This window comes from Mixophyes fleayi, chromosome 12 (assembly GCF_038048845.1).
Source record: "Mixophyes fleayi isolate aMixFle1 chromosome 12, aMixFle1.hap1, whole genome shotgun sequence".
Taxonomy (NCBI): domain Eukaryota; kingdom Metazoa; phylum Chordata; class Amphibia; order Anura; family Limnodynastidae; genus Mixophyes; species Mixophyes fleayi.
In genome coordinates, this window is record NC_134413.1 from 85,000,965 (window position 1) to 85,025,125 (window position 24,161).

A 24,161-nucleotide genomic window follows, 5' to 3' on the forward strand; every position below is an offset into this window, starting at 1 on the left:
GTTAGGACCATGAAGAGGTATGACAGTAGGGTTAGGGTTAGAGTTAGGACCATGAAGAGGTATGACAGTAGGGTTAGGGTTAGAGTTAGGACCATGAAGAGGTATGACAGTAGGGTTAGGGTTAGAGTTAGGACCATTAAGAGGTATGACAGTAGAGTTAGGGTTAGAGTTAGGACCATGAAGAGGTATGACAGTAGGGTTAGGGTTAGAGTTAGGACCATAAAGAGGTATGACAGTAGGGTTAGAGTTAGGACCATGAAGAGGTATGACAGTAGGGTTAGGGTTAGAGTTAGGACCATGAAGAGGTATGACAGTAGGGTTAGGGTTAGAGTTAGGAGCATGAAGAGGTATGACAGTAGAGTTAGGGTTAGAGTTAGGACCATGAATAGGTATGACAGTAGAGTTAGGCTTAGAGTTAGGAGCATGAAGAGGTATGGTAGTATAGTTAGGGTTAGAGTTAGGACCATGAAGAGGTATGACAGTAGAGTTAGGACCATGAAGAGGTATGACAGTAGGGTTAGGGTTAGAGTTAGGACCATGAAGAGGTATGACAGTAGAGTTAGGACCATGAAGAGGTATGACAGTAGGGTTACAGTTAGAGTTAGGACCATGAAGAGGTATGACAGTAGATTTAGGACCATGAAGAGGTATGACAGTAGAGTTAGGACCATGAAGAGGTATGACAGTAGGGTTAGGGTTAGAGTTAGGACCTTGAATAGGTATGACAGTAGGGTTAGGGTTAGAGTTAGGACCATGAAGAGGTATGACAGTAGGGTTAGGGTTAGAGTTAGGACCATGAAGAGGTATGACAGTAGGGTTAGGACCATGAAGAGGTATGACAGTAGAGTTAGGAGCATGGAGAGGTATGACAGTAGGGTTAGGGTTAGAGTTAGGACCATGAAGAGGTATGGCAGTAGAGGTAGGGTTAGAGTTAGGACCATGAAGAGGTATGGCAGTAGAGGTAGGGTTAGAGTTAGGACCATGAAGAGGTATGACAGTAGGGTTAGGGTTAGAGTTAGGACCATGAAGAGGTATTACAGTACAGTTAGGGTTAGAGTTAGGACCATGAATAGGTATGACAGTAGGGTTAGGGTTAGAGTTAGGACCATGAAGAGGTATGACAGTAGGGTTAGGGTTAGAGTTAGGACCATGAAGAGGTATGACAGTAGGGTTAGGGTTAGAGTTAGGACCATTAAGAGGTATGACAGTAGAGTTAGGGTTAGAGTTAGGACCATAAAGAGGTATGACAGTAGGGTTAGAGTTAGGACCATGAAGAGGTATGACAGTAGGGTTAGGGTTAGAGTTAGGACCATGAAGAGGTATGACAGTAGGTTTAGGGTTAGAGTTAGGACCATGAAGAGGTATGACAGTAGGGTTAGAGTTAGAGTTAGGACCATGAAGAGGTATGACAGTAGAGTTAGGACCATGAAGAGGTATGACGGTAGGGTTATGATTAGAGTTAGGACCATGAAGAGGTATGACAGTAGAGTTAGGACCATGAAGAGGTATGACAGTAGGGTTAGGGTTAGAGTTAGGACCATGAAGAGGTATGACAGTAGAGTTAGGACCATGTAGAGGTATGACAGTAGAGTTAGGACCATGAAGAGGTATGACAGTAGGGTTAGGGTTAGAGTTAGGACCATGAAGAGGTATGACAGTAGGGTTAGGGTTAGAGATAGGACCATGAAGAGGTATGACAGTAGGGTTAGGGTTAGAGTTAGGACCATAAAGAGGTATGACAGTAGGGTTAGAGTTAGGACCATGAAGAGGTATGACAGTAGGGTTATGGTTAGAGTTAGAACCATGAAGGGGTATGACAGTAGGGTTAGGGTTAGAGTTAGGACCATGAAAAGGTATGACAGTAGGGTTAGGGTTAGAGTTAGGACCATGAAGAGGTATGACAGTAGGGTTAGGGTTAGAGTTAGGACCATGAAGAGGTATGACAGTAGGGTTAGGGTTAGAGTTAGGACCATGAAGAGGTATGACAGTAGAGTTAGGACCATGAAGAGGTATGACAGTAGGGTTAGGGTTAGAGTTAGGACCATGAAGAGGTATGACAGTAGGGTTAGGGTTAGAGTTAGGACCATGAAGAGGTATGACATTAGAGTTAGGACCATGAAGAGGTATGACAGTAGGGTTAGGGTTAGAGTTAGGACCATGAAGAGGTATGACAGTAGAGTTAGGACCATGAAGAGGTATGACAGTAGGGTTAGGGTTAGAGTTAGGACCATGAAGAGGTATGGCAGTAGAGGTAGAGTTAGGACCATGAAGAGGTATGACAGTAGAGTTAGGACCATGAAGAGGTATGACAGTAGGGTTAGGGTTAGAGTTAGAACCATGAAGAGGTATGACAGTAGAGTTAGGACCATGAAGAGGTATGACAGTAGGGTTAGGGTTAGAGTTAGGACCATGAAGAGGTATGGCAGTAGAGGTAGGGTTAGAGTTAGGACCATGAAGAGGTATGGCAGTAGAGGTAGGGTTAGAGTTAGAACCATGAAGAGGTATGACAGTAGAGTTAGGACCATGAAGAGGTATGACAGTAGGGTTAGGGTTAGAGTTAGGACCATGAAGAGGTATGGCAGTAGAGGTAGGGTTAGAGTTAGGACTATGACGAGGTATGACAGTAGAGTTAGGACCATGAAGAGGTAAGACAGTAGGGTTAGGGTTAGAGTTAGGACCATGAAGAGGTATGGCAGTAGAGGTAGGGTTAGAGTTAGGACCATGAAGAGGTGTGACAGTAGAGTTAGAGTTAGGACCATGAAGAGGTGTGACAGTAGAGTTAGAGTTAGGAGCATGAAGAGGTATGACAGTAGAGTTAGAGTTAGGAGCATGAAGAGGTATGACAGTAGAGTTAGGGTTAGAGTTAGGACCATGAAGAGGTATGACAGTAGAGTTAGGGTTATGATTATGGGAAAATTTGTCGAAATAACAATATTACTTATATGCCGTAAAAGTGATAGATTATTGTGGTTTTTACTAAACTATGGCCACTTTTTACTGAACTGAATGAGAAGAAGCAGGAAAAAAAAATGTCAAATTATGTTGTAGACTTGTAGCAGAAAGAAGGTTGATTGGAAAGATGAGTTATAACCATACTCTTGTGTTATAGAATTCACCAAATACCTTTTTATCATCTGGGAGAGAAGAGCAATAATGTACTGGGGCTGAAATGCCCCCAGGGGCTCTTATTTTTCTAGTATTCATTATTATTATTAACATTTATTTATGTAGTATCCGCTACTCCCCAGAGCTCTGTAAGTAGTTTAATGTAAGTCATTGTGTGGCATATGTTTAGAAGGCCATTATTATTATACTCTTCATTCACTGGGATCATCTTCAGCCTGTTCTTGAATCCGTTAGATTTATTTATCTCTCTGCTCTGTTATTTACTCTTTGTAGTGTAGAAGATCCTTCCACGGGTCTGCAAGGTAGTAAAGTACTAATCACGTTTGATTTTGAGCCCTTGTGCTAACTGGCATATTATTATATTATGTTATATTATATTATTATCCTCTGTGGACAGGTCATCTCGTATGAACAAGGTCAGATTGTGGAAAGTTTGAGTGAATATTTGGGGCGTGTAAGATTTGCCTTCCAGCCAATCCAGGATGCCAGTATCTTCATTAACCATACCCGGATATCCGACACCGGCACATACCAGTGCACGGTGATCAACCCTCCTGATGGAGCAACGCCCAATATCGGTCTAGTTGGACTTACTGTACTTGGTAAGTAATGTATTTATCTCCTGTGCTTCTAACACAACCTATCATTGGACAGGTCAATGCCACCAGCTTGGTCCTCTTTGTCCTATGCTGCTGTGTCAGCCTTTCCTTTTTGAAGGGTCTGGAGCTGACAAAGCCTTACGGAGGTGCTGTTGTCCTTAAATTCCGGTGGCCTGTCCCCAATTGACTAGAGAAGGGGTAAATTACCTTAATAACTGGATTTCTAATGTTTTCTAGAGCTTCAATTCCATCTTGTCTTGTTATTCCAGCCTGAGGGGCCCGGTAAATAACAGTATAATCTGTATGTGGCATGGTACAATTTATATATACATTCAACCTCGAATTATAAGAGAACTATAACAGCTTAAGAAACCTAACTTAACTTTAACCCTGTTAGATCTACCTCTGACCTTCGCCTTGTCTCGTCTCTGATAACCACCTCTCACTACAAGACTTCTCCCGTGCTACTCCCCACTTATGGGATTCCTTACCACGCTCAGTCAGACTTTCCCACAGCCTTCATATCTTAAGATGCTCTTTGAAAACCCATCTCTTTTTTAGAGGTGACCTTATCCCCGATAACAATATTCACACTAATGCACCCTCACAACTATCCCAATCTCCACTCTGAAACATATTTACTCCTCGTTTCAGCTGTGCCCTCTTCCACTTTGAATATAAGCTCTCTAATGAGCAGGGTCCTCCTTACCCTTTGTTCTAATGTCTGTATTTATTTTGTCTGCCTTGTATGTCCCTGTTTTATGTATGTCCTGTTTTCCCTACTGTTCGGCGCTGCAGAGCACTGTGGCGTCTTACAAATCTACGATAATAATAATAATTAACAAACAAAATAGACCAGATGGAAAGGATACCTAATATAGACAAGTAATGATTACCTAAGGACTGTGAAGAAACAAGTTTCATTAGAAGTTCCATTAAAGAAGTGAGTTCTGGGGGGCTCTTGAAAGTTTGGAGGTTGTTAGAGGTTGAGATATGGGCCGATATTTTTCAGGTACACTATCCCATAGTAAAGGCGCGCCATGGGTGTTTTATCATCATGAGCGGACATAGAAGGGCAGGAAAGATAATCACTGTAGGATCGGAGCCGGCAGTTTGGAGAATACTTGGAGATGAGGGAAGTGTAGGATGGACGTATGTTGGGTAGAACCTTGTAGGTTCTTAGGATAGGACTACTGTTTGAGGAATATAAGTCTCATCATTATGGATACACTGATAGGGAGAGTCTGCAGATCCATATAGTAGGAGATATTAGGCTATAAATTATAGTTTACAATTGTCCCAGCTTCTTTGTTAACCTGGTGTATTTGTTCCGTTTTAAAACAGATTAGATTTCTGTAACTCTTTTGCTGTGGAGTTTTATGGCAACTTGGTGATGATTATGATGATGATCTTAGTGAGATTCTGGCTGAGAAGTGTCATAGGAACTTGTGTGGGAGAGTTATTACTGAGGCATTGACTGTAATGGTGGCTGTGTATGAAGGAGCAGTACAATGGGGTGACTGTATAAAAAGGACTTGGAGTAACAACATAGGTAAAGATGTTCGCAGTAAGGATTATACCATACTTAGAGAAAAAAAAGTCTAGAAAACATAACACAATTTTTATATTGACATCATATTCTATAATAACATTAAATGGGTTTTGCACCTTCAGATAAGTTTAATTTCTTATTTTACACTCTGGGAACGTTTACTATATAATTTACTTTATCTTTCACTTGATATCAACAAGGCAGCATTGTTTAGGATTTTTGCTGTTGGATATGACCCACAACTGTTGTATCCAAGTATAAACATTTTAGTAGCAACTTTAATTATGTAACCACTTTATTTGAAAACGTTGGTGTTAGTTTAATTTTACTTCTGTAAAAATGTCTTCGTGTTGCACGAGTTCGATTCCCAACCAGGACCTTATCTGTGTGCAGTTTGTATGTTCTTCCAGTGTTTGCGTGATTGTGCTCTGATTTCAACAAACACTCCAAAAACATACTGGTAGGGTAATTAGCTGCAGAATTGGTGGTGCTATATAAATAGTGATGACGATGATTGTGATGATTATGTACTATTGTTATTTTCCCTTAATAGTCAGGTATGACAATGTATATTGTATGTAACCTGTAATGTAATCTCAACGTGTGCTTTGCTAAATGACATGAGTCTGAACCTATGCAAGTGTCAATACTCTTTAGAAACTAGCCAGGCCCGGGATAGATAAACATCTCGGAGGAGTTTGAAGCCCCAAAGTTGTAAACCATCCAGCCACTCAAGTGAGCAGAGGTGAGAACTCAGGCCCTGTGAACATTCCAGATATCAGGACATCTATAACTCACTTTGTGTCATTTTGGTAATCAATCTGACCTAATTGAAAATGTAATTCCTAAGGTAGGGGGTGAAGGGCCTGTAAGAAGGGTTTTAAAATCTTCTGCTTTAAACATTACATTGTGCATTTTCATGAGGGGGTCTATCAAGACTGAAATTTCCCATATTTCTCAATTGTGTTCCCTCACACACATGCCAAGTCTTAACTAGTAAGTAGTGATTCTGGTTTTATTTTCTATTTTATTTCTGAAACTTATTTGTGCAATTTATTGTATGTATTGTCATTAACTTTTTTTATAACTAAGCCTTGGAAACATTTTTCAGATTAAATCAATTTAGTGTATTCTCCGTGATTCTTTGTGAACATACGAAGCCCATGGAGGCTCATGCTACATGTGTATGTGATTTAAGTGTGAAACATTAATAAGTGGTTTTGGTGAACGTAATCCCATTACCTCCTTTTGTCATATTTCTGTCACATTTACATAGAGTTCATATTTAAATGTTTGAAGGAAGTGGGGGCTCGGATGGGGTGGGGGTTGAATTTGTTGAAGAGTTGTCATGGAGTAAACTGGGTACACACTACAGATCACACAATAACTGACTGGTAGGTCAGATATCACGTTAGTGTGTACCCAGCTTTAGATCAGAGGTCTGCAGCCCAAGTGTCTCAGAATCTGTGTTATAAATTATATCTTATCAGTGGAACACCACTTGGTGTAAGTCTGTATTAAGGCTACAACTAGATAAAAGTTGTCACTGTTTGTTCACTGAAACACACGTTCATCTTCTCCTGGAAATCAATCTAATGGTTATTTTTGAACTTGGAAAACGATTTATATTTGTATTCTATCTCTGCAGTCCCACCCTCAAATCCTGAATGTTCGAGCGAAGGTCAGAGCCAAGAAGGGGGAAGGATTAATCTGCGATGCTCAGTAAGAGAAGGGATTCCAGCACCAACGGTCAAATGGGAGAAAATCCCGCCTGACGGTCAACTGCTCATCACCAGCCTAGAAGGTGAGAAGTTCAACTGTGGGTTCCATTAAATCCATCAACTGCTCCCCAGAACCTCTCTGTATCGTTTCTGGAACCGGATGTTATGGGACTCTGGGATAAAGGGAAGGTCCAACCCTCAGCACACTGCACTGTGGGAACCCTAATGCCCTCCAATCATTCAATTCAATTTTAATCTAAATTTTCCATAATGTCATTTCTAAATTTCCACTTCCATTTCATCATCATCATCATCATCACCATTTATTTATATAGCGCCACTGATTCCGCAGCGCTGTACAGAGAACTCACTCATATCAGTCCCTGCCCCATTGGAGCTTATAGTCTAAATCACCTAACATACACACAGACAGACAGAGAGAGACTAGGGTCAATTTTGATAGCAGCCAATTAACCTACTAGTATGTTTCCGGAGCACCCGGAGGAAACCCACACAAACACGGGGAGAACATACAAACTCCACACAGATAAGGCCATGGTCGGGAATGGAACTCATGACCCCAGCGCTGTGAGGCAGAAGTGCTAACCACTAGGCCACCGTGCTGCCCAATTCCATTTGACCCTATACAAACACTACTTCATTTTAGAAACAAAAACATGGCTCTAGGCCAGCACTTGTTAGTCAATCCCAAAACTTGGACAATTATCACCTGACTGCCTACCAAAATCTCAAATCGATTAGCAGGTCAGTCGAATCAGGTGACATGAGACACATGTGATGTGAATAACATGGCCTGAAAAGGAGCCTGAGGGGAGGCTACGGTCATAAGAAAGAGCTCTCTAAAGTCTCAACGTCTAAGTACAGATCTCCTGACCACTGATCCACTGTTAATCCCGGCTATCTGCTCAGAACAAGCTCCATCTCTATCAGGACGGCAGAGGTTCCCCCGGTCCTCACACTTCTTAGCAGCTGATAGAACATACATACATGTTTCAGAAAGTTGTCAGTCCTGGAAGTATTTGGAACTAGGGTTTCATCATAAGAGACACAATCAAGTTTCCTGCCAGTGACCATACTGAAGGACACTTTAAGGAACCTCTTTGAGCGTAAATGAATGAGATAATATTAAGACAGATACTCAAGAGTTTGGGAATTTCTTCCCGTACATTTGTAAATGTTACAACCAATGGATCGGAGGACTGGTCCACAAAACATGGCTTCCTCTACCCTTTCACTCAATTTCCCATAAATTGCATTCGTTCATTAATCATGTTACATCTCCTGAAAATGATATCTAGAAATGTCTATGATCCTTTGTTGTAGCATTCTCTGTCCACACAGTCAGTATGAGATTATGGAACAACCATATATGGATAGATTTACATACCAGAGAATACTTAAAGCTGAATGCACCTGTTGTTCCAGCAGATTATCGTGGTTCTGTTTCTCTTACAAACCTGACATCGGAAACGTCCGGTCTGTATCGCTGTACGGTGACCAACCAGCTGGGCTCTCAGTCCTGTGCGGTGGAGCTGCACCTACGTGTAGGTGAGTGGCTGATGGTACCAGTGGAAGAATTACCCACAAAACACACAGTATTTACCATGTCTACCTACACAGGGACATCACTAGCACAAGTACAGATGCCAACGGCCCCACAGATGAGGGGGACTAGTCAAATATATATGAGTTTTTCCACTATTGGGCAAGACACGGGGGCCCACAACTGTCTAGTTACACCCATAGCCATACTCATTCTCACTCTGGGTACTGGATCTCATTGTTCCTGGTAGAGCTGCTTGCGGAGGCCGTACATTCAGCTCCATCAGGAGTGCGGCCTACTGTGGAGAATTGGTAGAAGTATCCAGGCCGAGGGCAGAAATAGGGCTGATATTATACAACACTGCTGTGAAAAAGGGATGGAGTAATATACTAATTGGGAAGTGATCGTGCAGCATTAAATGTGGATCTATCGGTGCTGTATTATTTTTATTAAATCATACACTTTGGAGAATGTTTTCAATTTGCTGTCCAGATGCTGCTTATGAATCCATCATATCGTGTACATATTGGTGACGGATACCAGTTCTACTCTTCTGTGTTACAGGAGGACTCAGCTCAATGGGCATTTTCACTGCCATCACAATCACCCTGATTATGGGATTAGTTCTCTTGGTGCTCTTTGCTCTGGTCTTGTCCCTACACCAGCAGAGTCGGGGAAAGCGACAGGAACATGAGATGTCCAGGTAAAGGTTGGAAGATGGTGACGGGAGGGAGAGATGACGAGGTAAAGGTTGGGGACGGTGATGGGAATGAGAGATGTCCAGGTAAAGGTTGGGGACGGTGATGGGAATGAGAGATGTCCAGGTAAAGGTTTGGGAAAGTGACAAACTAGTCCCTAAGATGTTATATCCCCATTTCTTGGATTTCCACTTTATGTAAATAAGAATAAAGAAGGCAGGCTTTTGTTTTTCTGACACTTAGAATTTGTTGTTTCATAAAGAACATTTTCACTTTCCTACAAATATACCCCCATTAACGTATATTCTTCTAACACAATAAATGGTCTTTCACTTGTGATTACATTGCGACAGGCTGGATTACAACATACAATCAATGTCACATTTTCCCTCTCTATAGGGTGGATAATCTTTCTTCAGGACTACTTCATGTAACCAAGAGCCCATTCGGTGACACCACCGTATCCAGCAGGGTGGCCCCATCTGTGTGGTTGGCAGGTATTCCGAAGGAGCAGCCGTCTACTCACATCCTCTACAGTGTCCGGCGGAGTCAGGTCTCCATCACACCTAACATCAGACCGCAGAGAATGCCCTCAGGGACAGACGACTCTGTAACAGACAGCGAGGACGACGACGAAGAGAACACCAGCCCTGTACCCACACCAGCTTTCCAATCATCTCTGTACTCAGTCAACTCCGGCTACTTAGTGTAGTCTAATAGGAGTCATTAGGACCAAAGTAACGGCTCTGTAGATTGTCTGTTTTACAGCAGACACCCTAACCCACATCACTTGGATGGTCCCATCAGACACCCTAACCCACATCACATGGATGGTCCCACCAGACAACCTAACCCACATCACATGGATGGTCCCATCAGACACCCTAACCCACATCACTTGGATGGTCCCATCAGACACCCTAACCCACATCACTTGGATGGTCCCATCAGACACCCTAACCCACATCACTTGGATGGTCCCATCAGACACCCTAACCCACATCACTTGGATGGTCCCATCAGACACCCTAACCCACATCACATGGATGGTCCCATCAGACAACCTAACCCACAGCACATGGATGGTCCCATCAGACACCCTAACCCACAGCACATGGATGGTCCCATCAGACAACCTAACCCACATCACATGGATGGTCCCATCAGACACCCTAACCCACATCACATGGATGGTCCCATCAGACAACCTAACCCACATCACATGGATGGTCCCACCAGACACCCTAACCCACATCACATGGATGGTCCCATCAGACACCCTAACCCACAGCACATGGATGGTCCCATCAGACACCCTAACCCACAGCACATGGATGGTGACACTATACACCCTATGTCTCAGCACATGGATAGTCACACTACACACCCTATGTCTCAGCACATGGATGGTGACACTATACACCCTATGTCACATCACAATCATATTTAGAAGGAATACAAAATCCCCCAAAAAAAGAATCAGGCATAAAAATTTAAACTAAAACCAGATTTAACGGAGGTCTACATGCGCCACATATCCTTGTGTTTGGGATCAGTTTATAAATAACCCGGATTTATTACTTCAAGGTTTAGAATGTGCAGTTTACTAATAGCAATGTATAGTATTCTAGATGGTAATCTAAGAATTAATAAGACCATAGATGGAACAGCTCCTGTTCCACCATATTTAGGATGTACAAGTCTCTTATAATAAATGTATTTCTCTGGTTTCTTAGTATCAGATGTTTCTAGCCGTTCTCTTTTCCTAAGAGGAGATCATTTCCTACATAGCCGAGTGCTGATTCAACACATGCAAAACCACCTCTATTCTACACAGGTGGCGTTCCCTAAACCACTCCCACATTTTACTCATTTGCATAAGATGGAAGCGTTGTAACAAATGTTGATATTGCAGTATAAAATATGGGGTTGACAGGAGGGTGACCCTATAGATAAGTTACGTTCCGTTACAGTATATCCACCATTGCAGTAGACCACCCCTCACATCACCGAGTACATGAAGGGTCCCAGAAACTGTACAATGCCCGCACAGAGATATTAACCAGCTGAGACACCATCTCTATACGGTATAAATATGGCATTTATTCAGGTTAATACATAACTGACTGCCGCAGTAAGAATATGGTCAAGCACCATGGACTAGGACCCCCCCAGGGCTGGAGACGGGTAATGAGTAGGTGGGCCTGAAGAAGGGGTATTATCTAAAACCCCAAATGAACAGAAAAGTGTGGACTGCTGCCTAGGAGCTAGAAGTGCTTCGGGAGATAGGGAGCCAGGGACAACAGCACCGGATTGGAGAAAGGGGGGAAATTTGTATTTAAAGAAACAAAACGAGTCCATGAGATTTTTGCATCAAATAAATTGTAAATGCAGCTATTGGAAGCTTGCGTTCTCCCTCCCGTAGGTCCCATTCCTCTACTTTAGAGAGTGCCACCCTCTCGACCCTGGGTACAAAGCATGGCTGCCGCTGGAGTAAGGAGGCGTGGATGGGTGAGTGCTAGGACAGCCTCCTTTACCCCTGAATAGGTCTACAACATTGTGCTTGAATACGGAAGAGAATCTGGGACCATAGTCCAGGAAGGACTCAGGCACACAGGGGGTAGAGGGGCTCTTTAGGAAGGACACAAGAGCTGGGGCCAGGCTCTCGTCTCACACCCTGCGAGGAGCTAGACCACGGCTCGCAGATAAGAAGCCGGGGGGCCAGGATAGAGCGGAGGAAGAAAGGGCTCCTCCATAAATAAAGAGAAAACCTGACTGTACAGCACATTATAATCTAATAAAAAGAAAAATTACAAAGCAAGGTCAGCACCGAGCATTCAAGACAAGTACAAAAAAATGGACAAATATACATTTCTACAGATCCTCCCGCAGGCTGGGTCCTCTTCCTCCGCTCAGGGACACCCCAGGCTTATTGCTGACCAGGATATTTACAGTGTGGTATTATCTCGGAGCAGTAGCAGGCTGGACACTTGTCCGAGGAAAGGAAAACAATGCAGGATATTCGGTGGAAGCTATGAAATATTGGTCCGCTGTGCGAGAACATAGTTTAATTGTATCATTCTCCCCGACCGCTCCGGCTCCTGTCAACGGGTGTCATTCTTGATGATTATTTCCACGCCATGGTGTCGGAGCTGTGCTCGAAGAATGAGGTTCTTGTTCTTCAGATCCTCCACCTAGTGGATGAGAACTGGTTAATATCATTATTCACTCTTCCCAAATCCTCACCTATCAGCACCGGTTACACACCTGTTGCCTTAACAGCTCATTATCCATCTGCAACTGCTCCAGGTTCTGTAGCTCGTCGGACAGACGCATGTTGCCTTGGCGCAGTTCCTGGATGTAGTCACAGGCCTTAGAGAGGATACCGCCCTTACTCTGTAGGAAGAGGCATTATAAGGGGGAGGACCTGGGAGTCAATCTCGTAGATAAAAAGGAGTCATTCCAGGCTTAGGGCCACATATGAACACAGAAGGACAAGGCTTCTGGTTGGCTCAGAGACCCAACCACAGTCCAGCTCAAGATCTATTTAAGGGAAGATGTTGGAGTAGAGCAAAGAAAACAAGTGGTGTACCACAGAAGCAGACACTGCCCCAGCATGCAAAGGAATAAATAGCATTTTCTACCCGTATGGGGTTTGCCCAGGTACAAATTTACTTTTTTTTCCGGTTTGTTACTAGCTCTAAATGAGGCCCATTGTGTAATGAGCGTCCTCCATACCTGTCCCGACTTGGTGTTCTCCATGGAACAGTCAGGGATGATCTTAGAGAGCTGAACGATCCAGTTGTTGATCTTGTCCCGACGGCGACGTTCCACTGCGAGGAGAGAGATCACATTCATATATTGTGCCGTAACTACAGTCACCCCCAAGGAGGAGGAGCTTCATACCTCAGGGCTCGTTTTTCCTGAAATATTTGCAATTAATAAACTAAGTGTATGTAACTGGATGGCAGGTTTATCACAGTAGGAGCTGGAGCCCAGCTATGGGTATGTGTACATTATAACTTACGTCTGGCGATCAGTTTCACATTAACATACTTGTCTGCTCAGTGTTCAGCAGCAGATATGGAAGAATTAGGAGTGTTTTAGTGGGTGAAAATGGGAACCCCAGCGTCCGTACATTCAGGGCCCATGCTAGATTCAATCAGCCGGAGGAGGGGGATGTATGGAGCCAGCACTCCAGAGAGGAACGCCAGGTATCTGGCTGATGTACTTTTGGGAGAAGGAAACAATAGAACCATCCACAAAATTCAGCATAGGGTCTCTCCAAGGATGAATCCCTGCCCCAGAAACATGGTAGAGGGTAGTGCAGGCTGACGTACCTTCATTGTGCTGAGCCCTTCTCTTCTCATCCCGTGTGGTGCGAGGGCCGTCTGATTTCCTGGTGGGAGAAGAGCAGAGCACGGAAACCGCTCAGTATGAGTAAAACGTAACCACCCCGATATTAAACAAAGGGTTATTTTCACTTTGTGGCGTCAGCGAGACCCAAGCTCTATTCTGCGGCACTACAGGTCATGAGATCAGAGGTTTGGGGTTAATCCCTTCCACCTCCCATTGTTATGTCTGTATCCTTCACTTAGATTTATCTGTAACGTTCCTACTCTTCCTCACTTCCTAGATGTCACACTTCTGGGACTGGACAATGGGCATAGATCAGAAGAGAAATACTCACGGCGAGTACGGGTGAGTTCTTGGGGCGATGGAGCGCTGAGCCCCGCCCTGCAGCACGTCCTGGGGGGACATCATTACAAAGAACTGACCTGGCAGGAGAAGAGGGAGGGATTAGGTCAGGGACCTGTAGGCTCAGGTCATGTTACACAAACGGCCTGGTCTTACCCGCACCCGTGGAGGCGGCTTGTCCTAGCAGAGCCTCGCTGTTCTGCGTCGTTACTACTGTGGTTGCGGTGGCTCCGCCTCCTACCGATGTACTGGTATCCGCCACAGCGGGGAAATAGGTGTAATGGGTCTCCGTGGCGGAGACATCGTTCTCCCCGGTATCATCGCTGGTAAATGCACCCTGGATGACGGCCTGCAGACCAGAGAGGACCCTTTACTTTCCAGTCTCACCAGCGACAGGTGAGGGTTACACAGGAATATAGGAGTTACCTGGGTCATAGACTGGGCTGCAGGGAATCCGCTGATGGCGCCGCTCCCTTCCGTCTGTCCATCCAACTGTCCCTCTGCTACTTGTATGACCCTATACATTACCTGCAGGGGAAACACGGAGACTCCTTCAGGGGCAGTAACAGGCTCCGGTATAAAAGACAACTCTAACGTTTAATACACTTTCAGCAAAGAAGTCCTGGTGGTTTAAGATTAACTAGATTTCCATGTCCGATGTATTAGGTGCTGGGCTCAATATGCACAAGGAAGCACTAAGTGACAGCCATCGCCAGCAAAGTAAGGGGGCTGCACCCAGAAAGCTAAAGTTACCTGAAGGTTCTTTCCGCACAATTACTAATTAAACCACAGTGAATCCATTGCTAAGAAATAATAAAAGTTGAGTTATCCTCTGATGTAGAAAGAGGCAGAATGATATAGTGTTTATTTACCCCGTCAGTGTACTCTGCCAGACAGGATACCGCTTCCATCATCCTTCCTGTGTCACCTACCTGTGTACCTCCGCTGTCTGTGCGGAACACATACTTAACGCCGGGATCTGAGAAAGTGGCGGCTGATTGGATACTAGCGATCGCAACACTGGTGGGATCTTCACCTGTCGCCACTGCACCTTGTGAGGAAGAGACGGAACTTCTCAGTGACACCCACTGTTGTACCTCATAGTGCCATCGGGACCACTACATATAAACACATCAGCGCTCACCTTCCTGAACACGGACAGTGCCTTCCTCAATCTCTGTCGCTTTCTGCTGCCTACAAGAGAAAGCAAATCAGCAAAACTACGCACAACTCTACATAGCAACACGCTACATAGCACAGAACATAGGCAATCGTTGCATGTAACGTGCAGTGACCCTCACCCCTTCATTTCTCTGCTCTGTTACACATCAGATGTGTCTTCCAGGCTGCCTGTAGACTCTGCAAGGAGAGAGAAACAATCAGTACTTGTACCTGGACCGGAGACGTCTGACAGTACAGCTGGGGACATCCCCGGGCCCTGCACACACCTAGGAGCATAGGCTTTTACCCATTCCTCTCTGTGCCCACTGAGCAGCACCCAGGCGGCTGGTAGTCACAGACAGATGGTTGTGCAGTGCTCTAATATCCGACAGACTTCCATCATGTACCCAGGGCCATCTAATCACCGCAGGGGGGTAATAACCTGAACAGCAGGGGAGGTGGATAAATGCTGTAACTGAGCTGTATTATACAATAACCAGCAAATAGTGCTCCCAAATGTGGGTGGGGGGGTCCCACATTTATTAGGATGGGGGGGTCCCACATTTATTAGGGTTCTGTCAGTAATGCACACGTGGGAATGTCGTGTTAATAAATTGGAGATTAGGGTTTATTAGGAGACTGATAATTCGGGTACTAATTCTGCATGGCTGCAGTGTGAGTTTATGTAAGAAGCAGAGACCAACATGGCCCACACGGGACAGCCATCAGTTACATGAGACCGATCCCCAAATACCTTCACAATTATACTGCACCCTGCGCCAGAGCCAGGTACTCAGCCATCAGGTCACTGGTGCTGCACCTGACAACTATATACATCACCACCCAGGCAGAGGTACGGGGGGGCAGCCCTGATGCCCAGGCAGAGGTACGGGGGGCAGCCCTGATGCCCAGGCAGAGGTATGGGGGGGCAGCCCTGATGCCCAGGCAGAGGTACGGGGGGCAGGGGTGATGCCCCGGGAGAGGTGCGAGGGGCAGGGGTGATGCCCCGGGAGAGGTGCGAGGGGCAGGGGGGATGCCCAGGGAGAGGTGCGAGGGGCAGGGGGGATGCCCAGGGAGAGGTGCGAGGGGCAGGGGTGATGCCCAGGGAGAGGTGCGAGGGGCAGGTGTGGTGCCAAGGAAGAGGTGTGAGGGGCAGGGGTGATGCCCAGGGAGAGGTGCGAGGGGCAGGGGTGATGCCCAGGGAGAGGTGCGAGGGGCAGGGGTGATGCCCAGGGAGAGGTGCGAGGGGCAGGGGTGGTGCCCAGGGAGAGGTGTGAGGGGCAGGGGTGGTGCCCAGGGAGAGGTGTGAGGGGCAGGGGTGATGCCCAGGGAGAGGTGTGAGGGGCAGGGGTGATGCCCAGGGAGAGGTGTGATGCCCAGGTAGAGGTGCGAGGGGCAGGGGTGATGCCCAGGTAGAGGGGTGATGCCCAGGGAGAGGTGTGAGGGGCAGGGGTGATGCCCAGGGAGAGGTGTGAGGGGCAGGGGTGGTGCCAAGGAAGAGGTGTGAGGGGCAGGGGTGATGCCCAGGGAGAGGTGTGAGGGGCAGGGGTGATGCCCAGGGAGAGGTGTGAGGGGCAGGGGTGATGCCCAGGGAGAGGTGCGGGGGGCAGGGGTGATGCCCAGGGAGAGGTGCGGGGGGCAGGGGTGATGCCCAGGGAGAGGTGCGGGGGGCAGGGGTGATGCCCAGGGAGAGGTGCGAGGGGCAGGGGTGATGCCCAGGGAGAGGTGCGAGGGGCAGGGGTGATGCCCAGGGAGAGGTGCGAGGGGCAGGGGTGATGCCCAGGGAGAGGTGCGAGGGGCAGGGGTGATGCCCAGGGAGAGGTGCGAGGGGCAGGGGTGATGCCCAGGGAGAGGTGCGAGGGGCAGGGGTGATGCCCAGGGAGAGGTGCGAGGGGCAGGGGGGATGCCCAGGTAGAGGTGCGAGGGGCAGGGGTGATGCCCAGGGAGAGGTGCGAGGGGCAGGGGTGATGCCCAGGGAGAGGTGCGAGGGGCAGGGGTGATGCCCAGGGAGAGGTGTGATGCCCAGGTAGAGGTGCGAGGGGCAGGGGTGATGCCCAGGGAGAGGTGCGAGGGGCAGGGGTGATGCCCAGGTAGAGGGGTGATGCCCAGGTAGAGGTGCGAGGGGCAGGGGTGATGCCCAGGTAGAGGTGCGAGGGGCAGGGGTGATGCCCAGGTAGAGGGGTGAGGGGCAGGGGTGATGCCCAGGTAGAGGGGCGAGGGGCAGGGGTGATGCCCAGGGAGAGGTGTGAGGGGCAGGGGTGATGCCCAGGTAGAGGTGTGAGGGGCAGGGAGAGGTGTGAGGGGCAGGGGTGATGCCCAGGTAGAGGGGTGAGGGGCAGGGGTGATGCCCAGGGAGAGGTGCGAGGGGCAGGGGTGATGCCCAGGGAGAGGTGCGAGGGGCAGGGGTGATGCCCAGGGAGAGGGGTGAGGGGCAGGGGTGATGCCCAGGGAGAGGTGCGAGGGGCAGGGGTGATGCCCAGGGAGAGGTGTGAGGGGCAGGGGTGATGCCCAGGTAGAGGTGTGAGGGGCAGGGAGAGGTGTGAGGGGCAGGGGTGATGCCCAGGTAGAGGGGTGAGGGGCAGGGGTGATGCCCAGGTAGAGGTGCGAGGGGCAGGGGTGATGCCCAGGTAGAGGTGCGAGGGGCAGGGGTGATGCCCAGGTAGAGGGGTGAGGGGCAGGGGTGATGCCCAGGGAGAGGTGCGAGGGGCAGGGGTGATGCCCAGGGAGAGGTGTGAGGGGCAGGGGTGATGCCCAGGTAGAGGTGTGAGGGGCAGGGAGAGGTGTGAGGGGCAGGGGTGATGCCCAGGTAGAGGGGTGAGGGGCAGGGGTGATGCCCAGGTAGAGGTGCGAGGGGCAGGGGTGATGCCCAGGTAGAGGGGTGAGGGGCAGGGGTGATGCCCAGGGAGAGGTGCGAGGGGCAGGGGTGATGCCCAGGGAGAGGTGCGAGGGGCAGGGGTGATGCCCAGGTAGAGGTGCGAGGGGCAGGGGTGATGCCCAGGTAGAGGTGCGAGGGGCAGGGGTGATGCCCAGGGAGAGGTGCGAGGGGCAGGGGTGATGCCCAGGGAGAGGTGTGAGGGGCAGGGGTGATGCCCAGGGAGAGGTGTGAGGGGCAGGGGTGATGCCCAGGGAGAGGTGTGAGGGGCAGGGGTGATGCCCAGGTAGAGGGGTGAGGGGCAGGGGTGATGCCCAGGTAGAGGTGTGAGGGGCAGGGAGAGGTGTGAGGGGCAGGGGTGATGCCCAGGGAGAGGTGTGAGGGGCAGGGGTGATGCCCAGGTAGAGGGGTGAGGGGCAGGGGTGATGCCCAGGTAGAGGTGTGAGGGGCAGGGAGAGGTGTGAGGGGCAGGGGTGATGCCCAGGTAGAGGTGTGAGGGGCAGGGGTGGTGCCCAGGTAGAGGTGTGAGGGGCAGGGGTGATGCCCAGGTAGAGGGGCAGGGAGAGGTGTGAGGGGCAGGGGTGATGCCCAGGTAGAGGTGTGAGGGGCAGGGGTGGTGCCCAGGTAGAGGTGTGAGGGGCAGGGGTGGTGCCCAGGTAGAGGTGTGAGGGGCAGGGGTGATGCCCAGGTAGAGGGGCAGGGAGAGGTGTGAGGGGCAGGGGTGATGACCAGGGAGAGGTGTGAGGGGCAGGGAGAGGTGTGAGGGGCAGGGGTGATGCCCAGGTAGAGGTGTGAGGGGCAGGGGTGATGCCCAGGGAGAGGTGTGAGGGGCAGGGGTGATGCCCAGGGAGAGGTGTGAGGGGCAGGGGTGATGCCCAGGTAGAGGGGCAGGGAGAGGTGTGAGGGGCAGGGGTGATGCCCAGGTAGAGGTGTGAGGGGCAGGGAGAGGTGTGAGGGGCAGGGGTGATGCCCAGGTAGAGGTGTGAGGGGCAGGGGTGGTGCCCAGGTAGAGGTGTGAGGGGCAGGGGTGATGCCCAGGTAGAGGGGCAGGGAGAGGTGTGAGGGGCAGGGGTGATGCCCAGGTAGAGGTGTGAGGGGCAGGGGTGGTGCCCAGGTAGAGGTGTGAGGGGCAGGGGTGGTGCCCAGGTAGAGGTGTGAGGGGCAGGGGTGATGCCCAGGTAGAGGGGCAGGGAGAGGTGTGAGGGGCAGGGGTGATGCCCAGGTAGAGGTGTGAGGGGCAGGGGTGGTGCCCAGGTAGAGGTGTGAGGGGCAGGGGTGGTGCCCAGGTAGAGGTGTGAGGGGCAGGGGTGATGCCCAGGTAGAGGGGCAGGGAGAGGTGTGAGGGGCAGGGGTGATGACCAGGGAGAGGTGTGAGGGGCAGGGAGAGGTGTGAGGGGCAGGGGTGATGCCCAGGTAGAGGTGTGAGGGGCAGGGGTGATGCCCAGGGAGAGGTGTGAGGGGCAGGGGTGATGCCCAGGGAGAGGTGTGAGGGGCAGGGGTGATGCCCAGGTAGAGGGGCAGGGAGAGGTGTGAGGGGCAGGGGTGATGCCCAGGTAGAGGTGTGAGGGGCAGGGAGAGGTGTGAGGGGCAGGGGTGATGCCCAGGTAGAGGTGTGAGGGGCAGGGGTGGTGCCCAGGTAGAGGTGTGAGGGGCAGGGGTGATGCCCAGGTAGAGGGGCAGGGAGAGGTGTGAGGGGCAGGGGTGATGCCCAGGTAGAGGTGTGAGGGGCAGGGGTGGTGCCCAGGTAGAGGTGTGAGGGGCAGGGGTGGTGCCCAGGTAGAGGTGTGAGGGGCAGGGGTGATGCCCAGGTAGAGGGGCAGGGAGAGGTGTGAGGGGCAGGGGTGATGACCAGGTAGAGGTATGAGGGGCAGGGAGAGGTGTGAGGGGCAGGGGTGATGACCAGGTAGAGGTGTGAGGGGCAGGGAGAGGTGTGAGGGGCAGGGGTGATGCCCAGGGAGAGGTGTGAGGGGCAGGGGTGATGCCCAGGGAGAGGTGTGATGCCCAGGGAGAGGTGTAAAGGGCAGGGGTGATGCCCAGGAAGAGGTAGGGGGCAGCCCTGATGCCCAGGTAGAGGTGTGAGGGGCAGGGAGAGGTGTGAGGGGCAGGGGTGATGCCCAGGGAGAGGTGTGAGGGGCAGGGGTGATGCCCAGGGAGAGGTGTGATGCCCAGGGAGAGGTGTAAAGGGCAGGGGTGATGCCCAGGAAGAGGTAGGGGGCAGCCCTGATGCCCAGGTACAGGAGGGGGCAGTAATAATACCCCAGTAGACCCCCGGGGACAGCTGCAGCTTTCAGGCCTCTGTGTCACTGACAAAGCCCGATAGGCCCCGCCCCTTCTCAGGCAACTCAGAGACTACGCCCATCCCCCCAGAGACCCCAATCCCACCCGAACCTGCGGAACATCCCCGAATACCTGAAACTATCCCCCCGCTCTGAGGCGCCGGGTCCGGTCCAACTAGCCATGGAAATCCAGACATGCGCAGAACCGCCCAGCCGCCGCCATCTTTATTGTGGGTGGAAGTTCCCTGCGCTTCCGCTGATGCCGCCATCTTTATTGTGGGCAGGTTCTCCAGCGTCTCCGAGGCGGCGGCCATCTTTACTACTGGCCGTTCTCTGTACTTCTGATAACAGTTATTCCCGCTCTTTCTGGACACGGTGACTGCAGTGTGTGATATGTGATAATACACTGCCTGCTGTAAGAGCTCAGCTTCTAATATCCCTTGTAGCAGGCTGGAAAACTACAAGTCCCAGCATGCCTTGCCAGCTATGGCTGACTATCTTTTGGCAAACCATGTTGGGACTTGTAGTTTCATAAACACCTGGAGAGCAACAGGCTGGGCCGGCCTGCCTTATAATATACAGAAGGAGCTTTTACTTATTATAATACACTAGTCTCCCAGATATTTAATGGAGCGATAGTGGCAGAGCTAACCAGTTATAAGTGATGACATCACAGCTCTACAACTATAAGTGATGACATCAGAGCTCTACAACTATAAGTGATGACATCACAGCTCTACAACTATAAGTGATGACATCAGAGCCCACCAGTTGTAAGTATGACATTGTTAAATATGATTTTTTGTTAAGTCATAAGGCCTTTGTTCAGCAATTTATTGCAATTTGCATAGAAGTAGTATTTGCTAAAAGAGATGATTCATTTCTCTGCTGATTTGCAGTCTTACAAGATGTAAGCCCACGGCCTTGAGGTTAAGCTGACATAGAGAACACCTGAAGAATGTATCAACATATGAGAACAATAAGTAGCTTCATGTTCAGCTGGTAGTATGAGAGCTGTGCCCTTGGACATAACATATAGGAGATGAACCTCCAGCTCCCCTTGAGATAAGAATAATAGGCTCATCTGTCCTTAGAAGGGGGAGTAAGTAAACACCTCAAGAATACGTGAGAAAGTTAACCAGTAGCGTTTTTCATAAACCTGTATCTTTGTATCAATAAATCAGAGAATATTCCTTGTATACAGAACTTGGTCTGTGTCAATTCTCTCCAGCTGATTGAAGCGCTTCCAGATATACTTGACACCACAGGCAAACTTGAACCAGAATTTTAGATCTAACAACATCACAGCTCATCAACTATAAGTGATGACATCATATCTCATCATTTATGGGGCAGTCCTGCCTCAGCACTGATGTCATGGTTTTAAATCCAAACCATGAGGGGGGAGCTTAGACTGTAAGCTCCAATGGGGCAGGGACTGATGTGAGTCACTTTTCTGTACAACGCTGCGCAATTATTGCCTCTATGTGAATAGCTGATTATGGCGATGAATAATAAGTGATGACATCAGAGCACACTAGTTATAAGTCATGATATCACAGCTCACCCATTCTGCATATTTACAGGTATCACATGTATATTACAGAACTACATATAACTGTAGTGGAAGCACCTGCAGGTGGCACCAGTGTGTCAGGAACTGGAATTTGCAGCTGATTTTCACACTTTGCCATCTGCTCTCATCTGACTTATTCCTTAGACCTCAGGATATTGCAGTAGTGACATCCGAGAGGGGTCTCTCTCGGCTGTTATGGAGCCTGTGAGGGGTGTCACGCGGGGGCACTGCTGAGTACTGGGTGGATAACATCAGTGGGTCTGGTAACTGGTGTCCTGGAGGTAATGGGCCACTCCGCTTAGGTTTGGTGCAAGTACAGCCCCTTTTAAGGTTACCCAGAAGGGTTCCGTTTCCAGAATGCTGATGGGACGTCCTGATTAGTATTGATTAGTAGCCAAAGCTGAGTACAGCTCCCTCCACCATATCAGGGCGTTGTGGTGTCTTGTATTACAAGTTAAGGTTAAGGGAAAGGTTTATGGTTATGTTCTAAGCATTTTAAAGAGGGAGAGATCAATCTCGGGGCGGACTTAGATTATTTTAGGGGGAGTTAGCGACCCGCATCCTTAGCACTTCTAGCTGTAGATGTTCTGCCTGCAGACTACATACATGTCTCCGCTAGCAGGAAATGCTGTGTTTAATACACACAGCGGCCGGGCAGGATTCTCCGTCTGCCTCTCAGGGGCATCTATATAATGTGCGGCTGCGGCCTGCTAGGGGGGTGATTGTCTATGTGTAATATGGCAGGAGGAACGCCAAAACTGGCCATACAGCAGGACATTTATCACATTGTTACATCTATACCTGTCATACTTGTAACATAATAATACTATCACTAAAACAAAATTCTGACCCAAATTACCGTCCCATCTCTCACTTCCATGCAGGGGCAGATCGTGCATAGGCCTTACTGGGAAGTTTCCCGTTAAGCCTGGGGCCTAATGATGGCGCCGGAGGCTGCCTCGTGTATCACTGCCCCCCCCCACCCAACGATCAAAGGCATTGGTGGTCAGTGGAAAGCAACAGGCAGCCAATCATTAGGCTGCCTGTTGCTGAATGGCCTCAGACAGGAACTTCTCACTTCACTTCCTGTCTGACCTGAGGAGCGATGCAGCAGAACAACCACTGCAACTAGAGGTAAGTAAGGGGGAGAGGCTGCATATAGCACAGTATAGGGGGGGAGGCTGCATATAGCACAGTATAGGCGGGGAGGCTGCATATAGCACAGTATAGGGGGGAGGCTGCATATAGCACACTATAGGGGGGGAGGCTGCATATAGCACACTATGGGGGAGGCTGCATATAGAACACTATAGGGGCGGGGAGGCTGCATATAGCACACTATAGGGGGAGGCTGCATATAGAACACTATAGGGGCGGGAGGCTGCATATAGCACACTATAGGGGGAGGCTGCATATAGCACAGTATAGGGGGTAGGCTGCATATAGAACACTATAAGGGGGGAGGCTGCATATAGAACACTATAGGGGCGGGGAGGCTGCATATAGCACACTATAGGGGGAGGCTGCATATAGAACACTATAGGGGGGAGGCTGCATATAGCACACTATAGGGGGAGGCTGCACATAGAACACTATAAGGGGGGAGGCTGCATATAGAACACTATAGGGGGGGGGCTGCATATAGCACACTATAGGGGCGGGGAGGCTGCATATAGAACACTATAAGGGGGAGGCTGCATATAGAACACTATAGGGGCGGGGAGGCTGCATATAGAACACTATAAGGGGGATGCTGCATATAGCACACTATAGGGGCGGGGAGGCTGCATATAGAACATTAAGGGGGGAGGCTGCATATAGCACACTATAGGGGGAGGCTGCACATAGAACACTACAGGGGCGGGGAGGCTGCATATAGCACACTATAAGGGGGATGCTGCATATAGCACACTATAAGGGGGAGGCTGCATATAGAACACTATAAGGAGGGAGGCTGCATATAGCACACTATAGGGGGAGGCTGCACATAGAACACTACAGGAGCGGGGAGGCTGCATATAGCACACTATAAGGGGGATGCTGCATATAGCACACTATAAGGGGGAGGCTGCATATAGAACACTATAAGGGGGGAGGCTGCATATAGAACACTATAAGGGGGAGGCTGCATATAGAACACTATAAGGGGGGAGGCTGCATATAGAACACTATAAGGGGGAGGCTGCATATAGAACACTATAGGGGGGGAGGCTGCATATAGAACACTATAGGGGGGGAGGCTGCATATAGAACACTATAAGGGGGAGGCTGCATATAGAACACTATAGGGGGGAGGCTGCATATAGCACACTATAGGG

The 24,161-nt window shown here is 49.3% G+C and overlaps 2 protein-coding genes across 9 annotated transcripts in view; one reads left to right on the forward strand and one right to left on the reverse strand.

Moving 5' to 3' along the window:
• The window catches only part of LOC142109135 (immunoglobulin superfamily member 11-like), a 41,982-nt gene extending 30,997 nt beyond the window's left edge, over positions 1 to 10,985 (forward strand). The window contains exons 3-7 of one of the 3 annotated variants that reach the window (XM_075193193.1): positions 3,524 to 3,728; positions 6,926 to 7,081; positions 8,445 to 8,567; positions 9,127 to 9,265; positions 9,660 to 10,984. In XM_075193193.1, the coding sequence (XP_075049294.1) occupies positions 3,524 to 3,728; positions 6,926 to 7,081; positions 8,445 to 8,567; positions 9,127 to 9,265; positions 9,660 to 9,972 (936 nt within the window). In that variant the 3' untranslated portion in view covers positions 9,973 to 10,984. Of the gene's footprint in view, positions 1 to 3,523; positions 3,729 to 6,925; positions 7,082 to 8,444; positions 8,568 to 9,126; positions 9,266 to 9,659 lie in introns of all 3 variants that reach the window. The other 2 variants (XM_075193194.1, XM_075193195.1) reach the window with 2 other exon arrangements.
• A 358-nt stretch (positions 10,986 to 11,343) lies between these two features.
• On the reverse strand, positions 11,344 to 20,508 carry USF1 (upstream transcription factor 1). Of its 6 annotated transcripts, none has more exons than XM_075193199.1 (11): positions 20,401 to 20,508; positions 15,260 to 15,317; positions 15,103 to 15,152; positions 14,831 to 15,003; positions 14,385 to 14,486; positions 14,115 to 14,307; positions 13,951 to 14,038; positions 13,601 to 13,659; positions 12,999 to 13,093; positions 12,528 to 12,656; positions 11,344 to 12,454 (listed from the first exon to the last, which is right to left on the reverse strand). In XM_075193199.1, the coding sequence occupies exons 2-11, from the start codon at positions 15,265 to 15,267 to the stop codon at positions 12,365 to 12,367; spliced, it is 987 nt and encodes a 328-aa protein (XP_075049300.1). In that variant the 5' UTR covers positions 15,268 to 15,317; positions 20,401 to 20,508; the 3' UTR covers positions 11,344 to 12,364. The 6 variants fall into 6 exon arrangements, with proteins under 6 accessions (XP_075049300.1, XP_075049305.1, XP_075049301.1 ...); XM_075193204.1 differs by having other exon boundaries at positions 14,121 to 14,307; positions 14,891 to 15,009; XM_075193200.1 differs by having other exon boundaries at positions 14,121 to 14,307; positions 14,831 to 15,009.
• Between the last annotated feature and the right edge of the window lie 3,653 nt (positions 20,509 to 24,161).

Bases quoted from the DNA above. Each gene is read 5' to 3' on its own strand.
- USF1 (XM_075193198.1), bottom strand. The intron at 13,094-13,600 runs GTACGTCAGCCT...CTCTCCTCGCAG, and splicing joins AAGGGCTCAGCACAATGAAG to TGGAACGTCGCCGTCGGGAC. The intron at 12,455-12,527 runs GTGTGTAACCGG...CTCATCCACTAG, and splicing joins ATGAGCTGTTAAGGCAACAG to GTGGAGGATCTGAAGAACAA.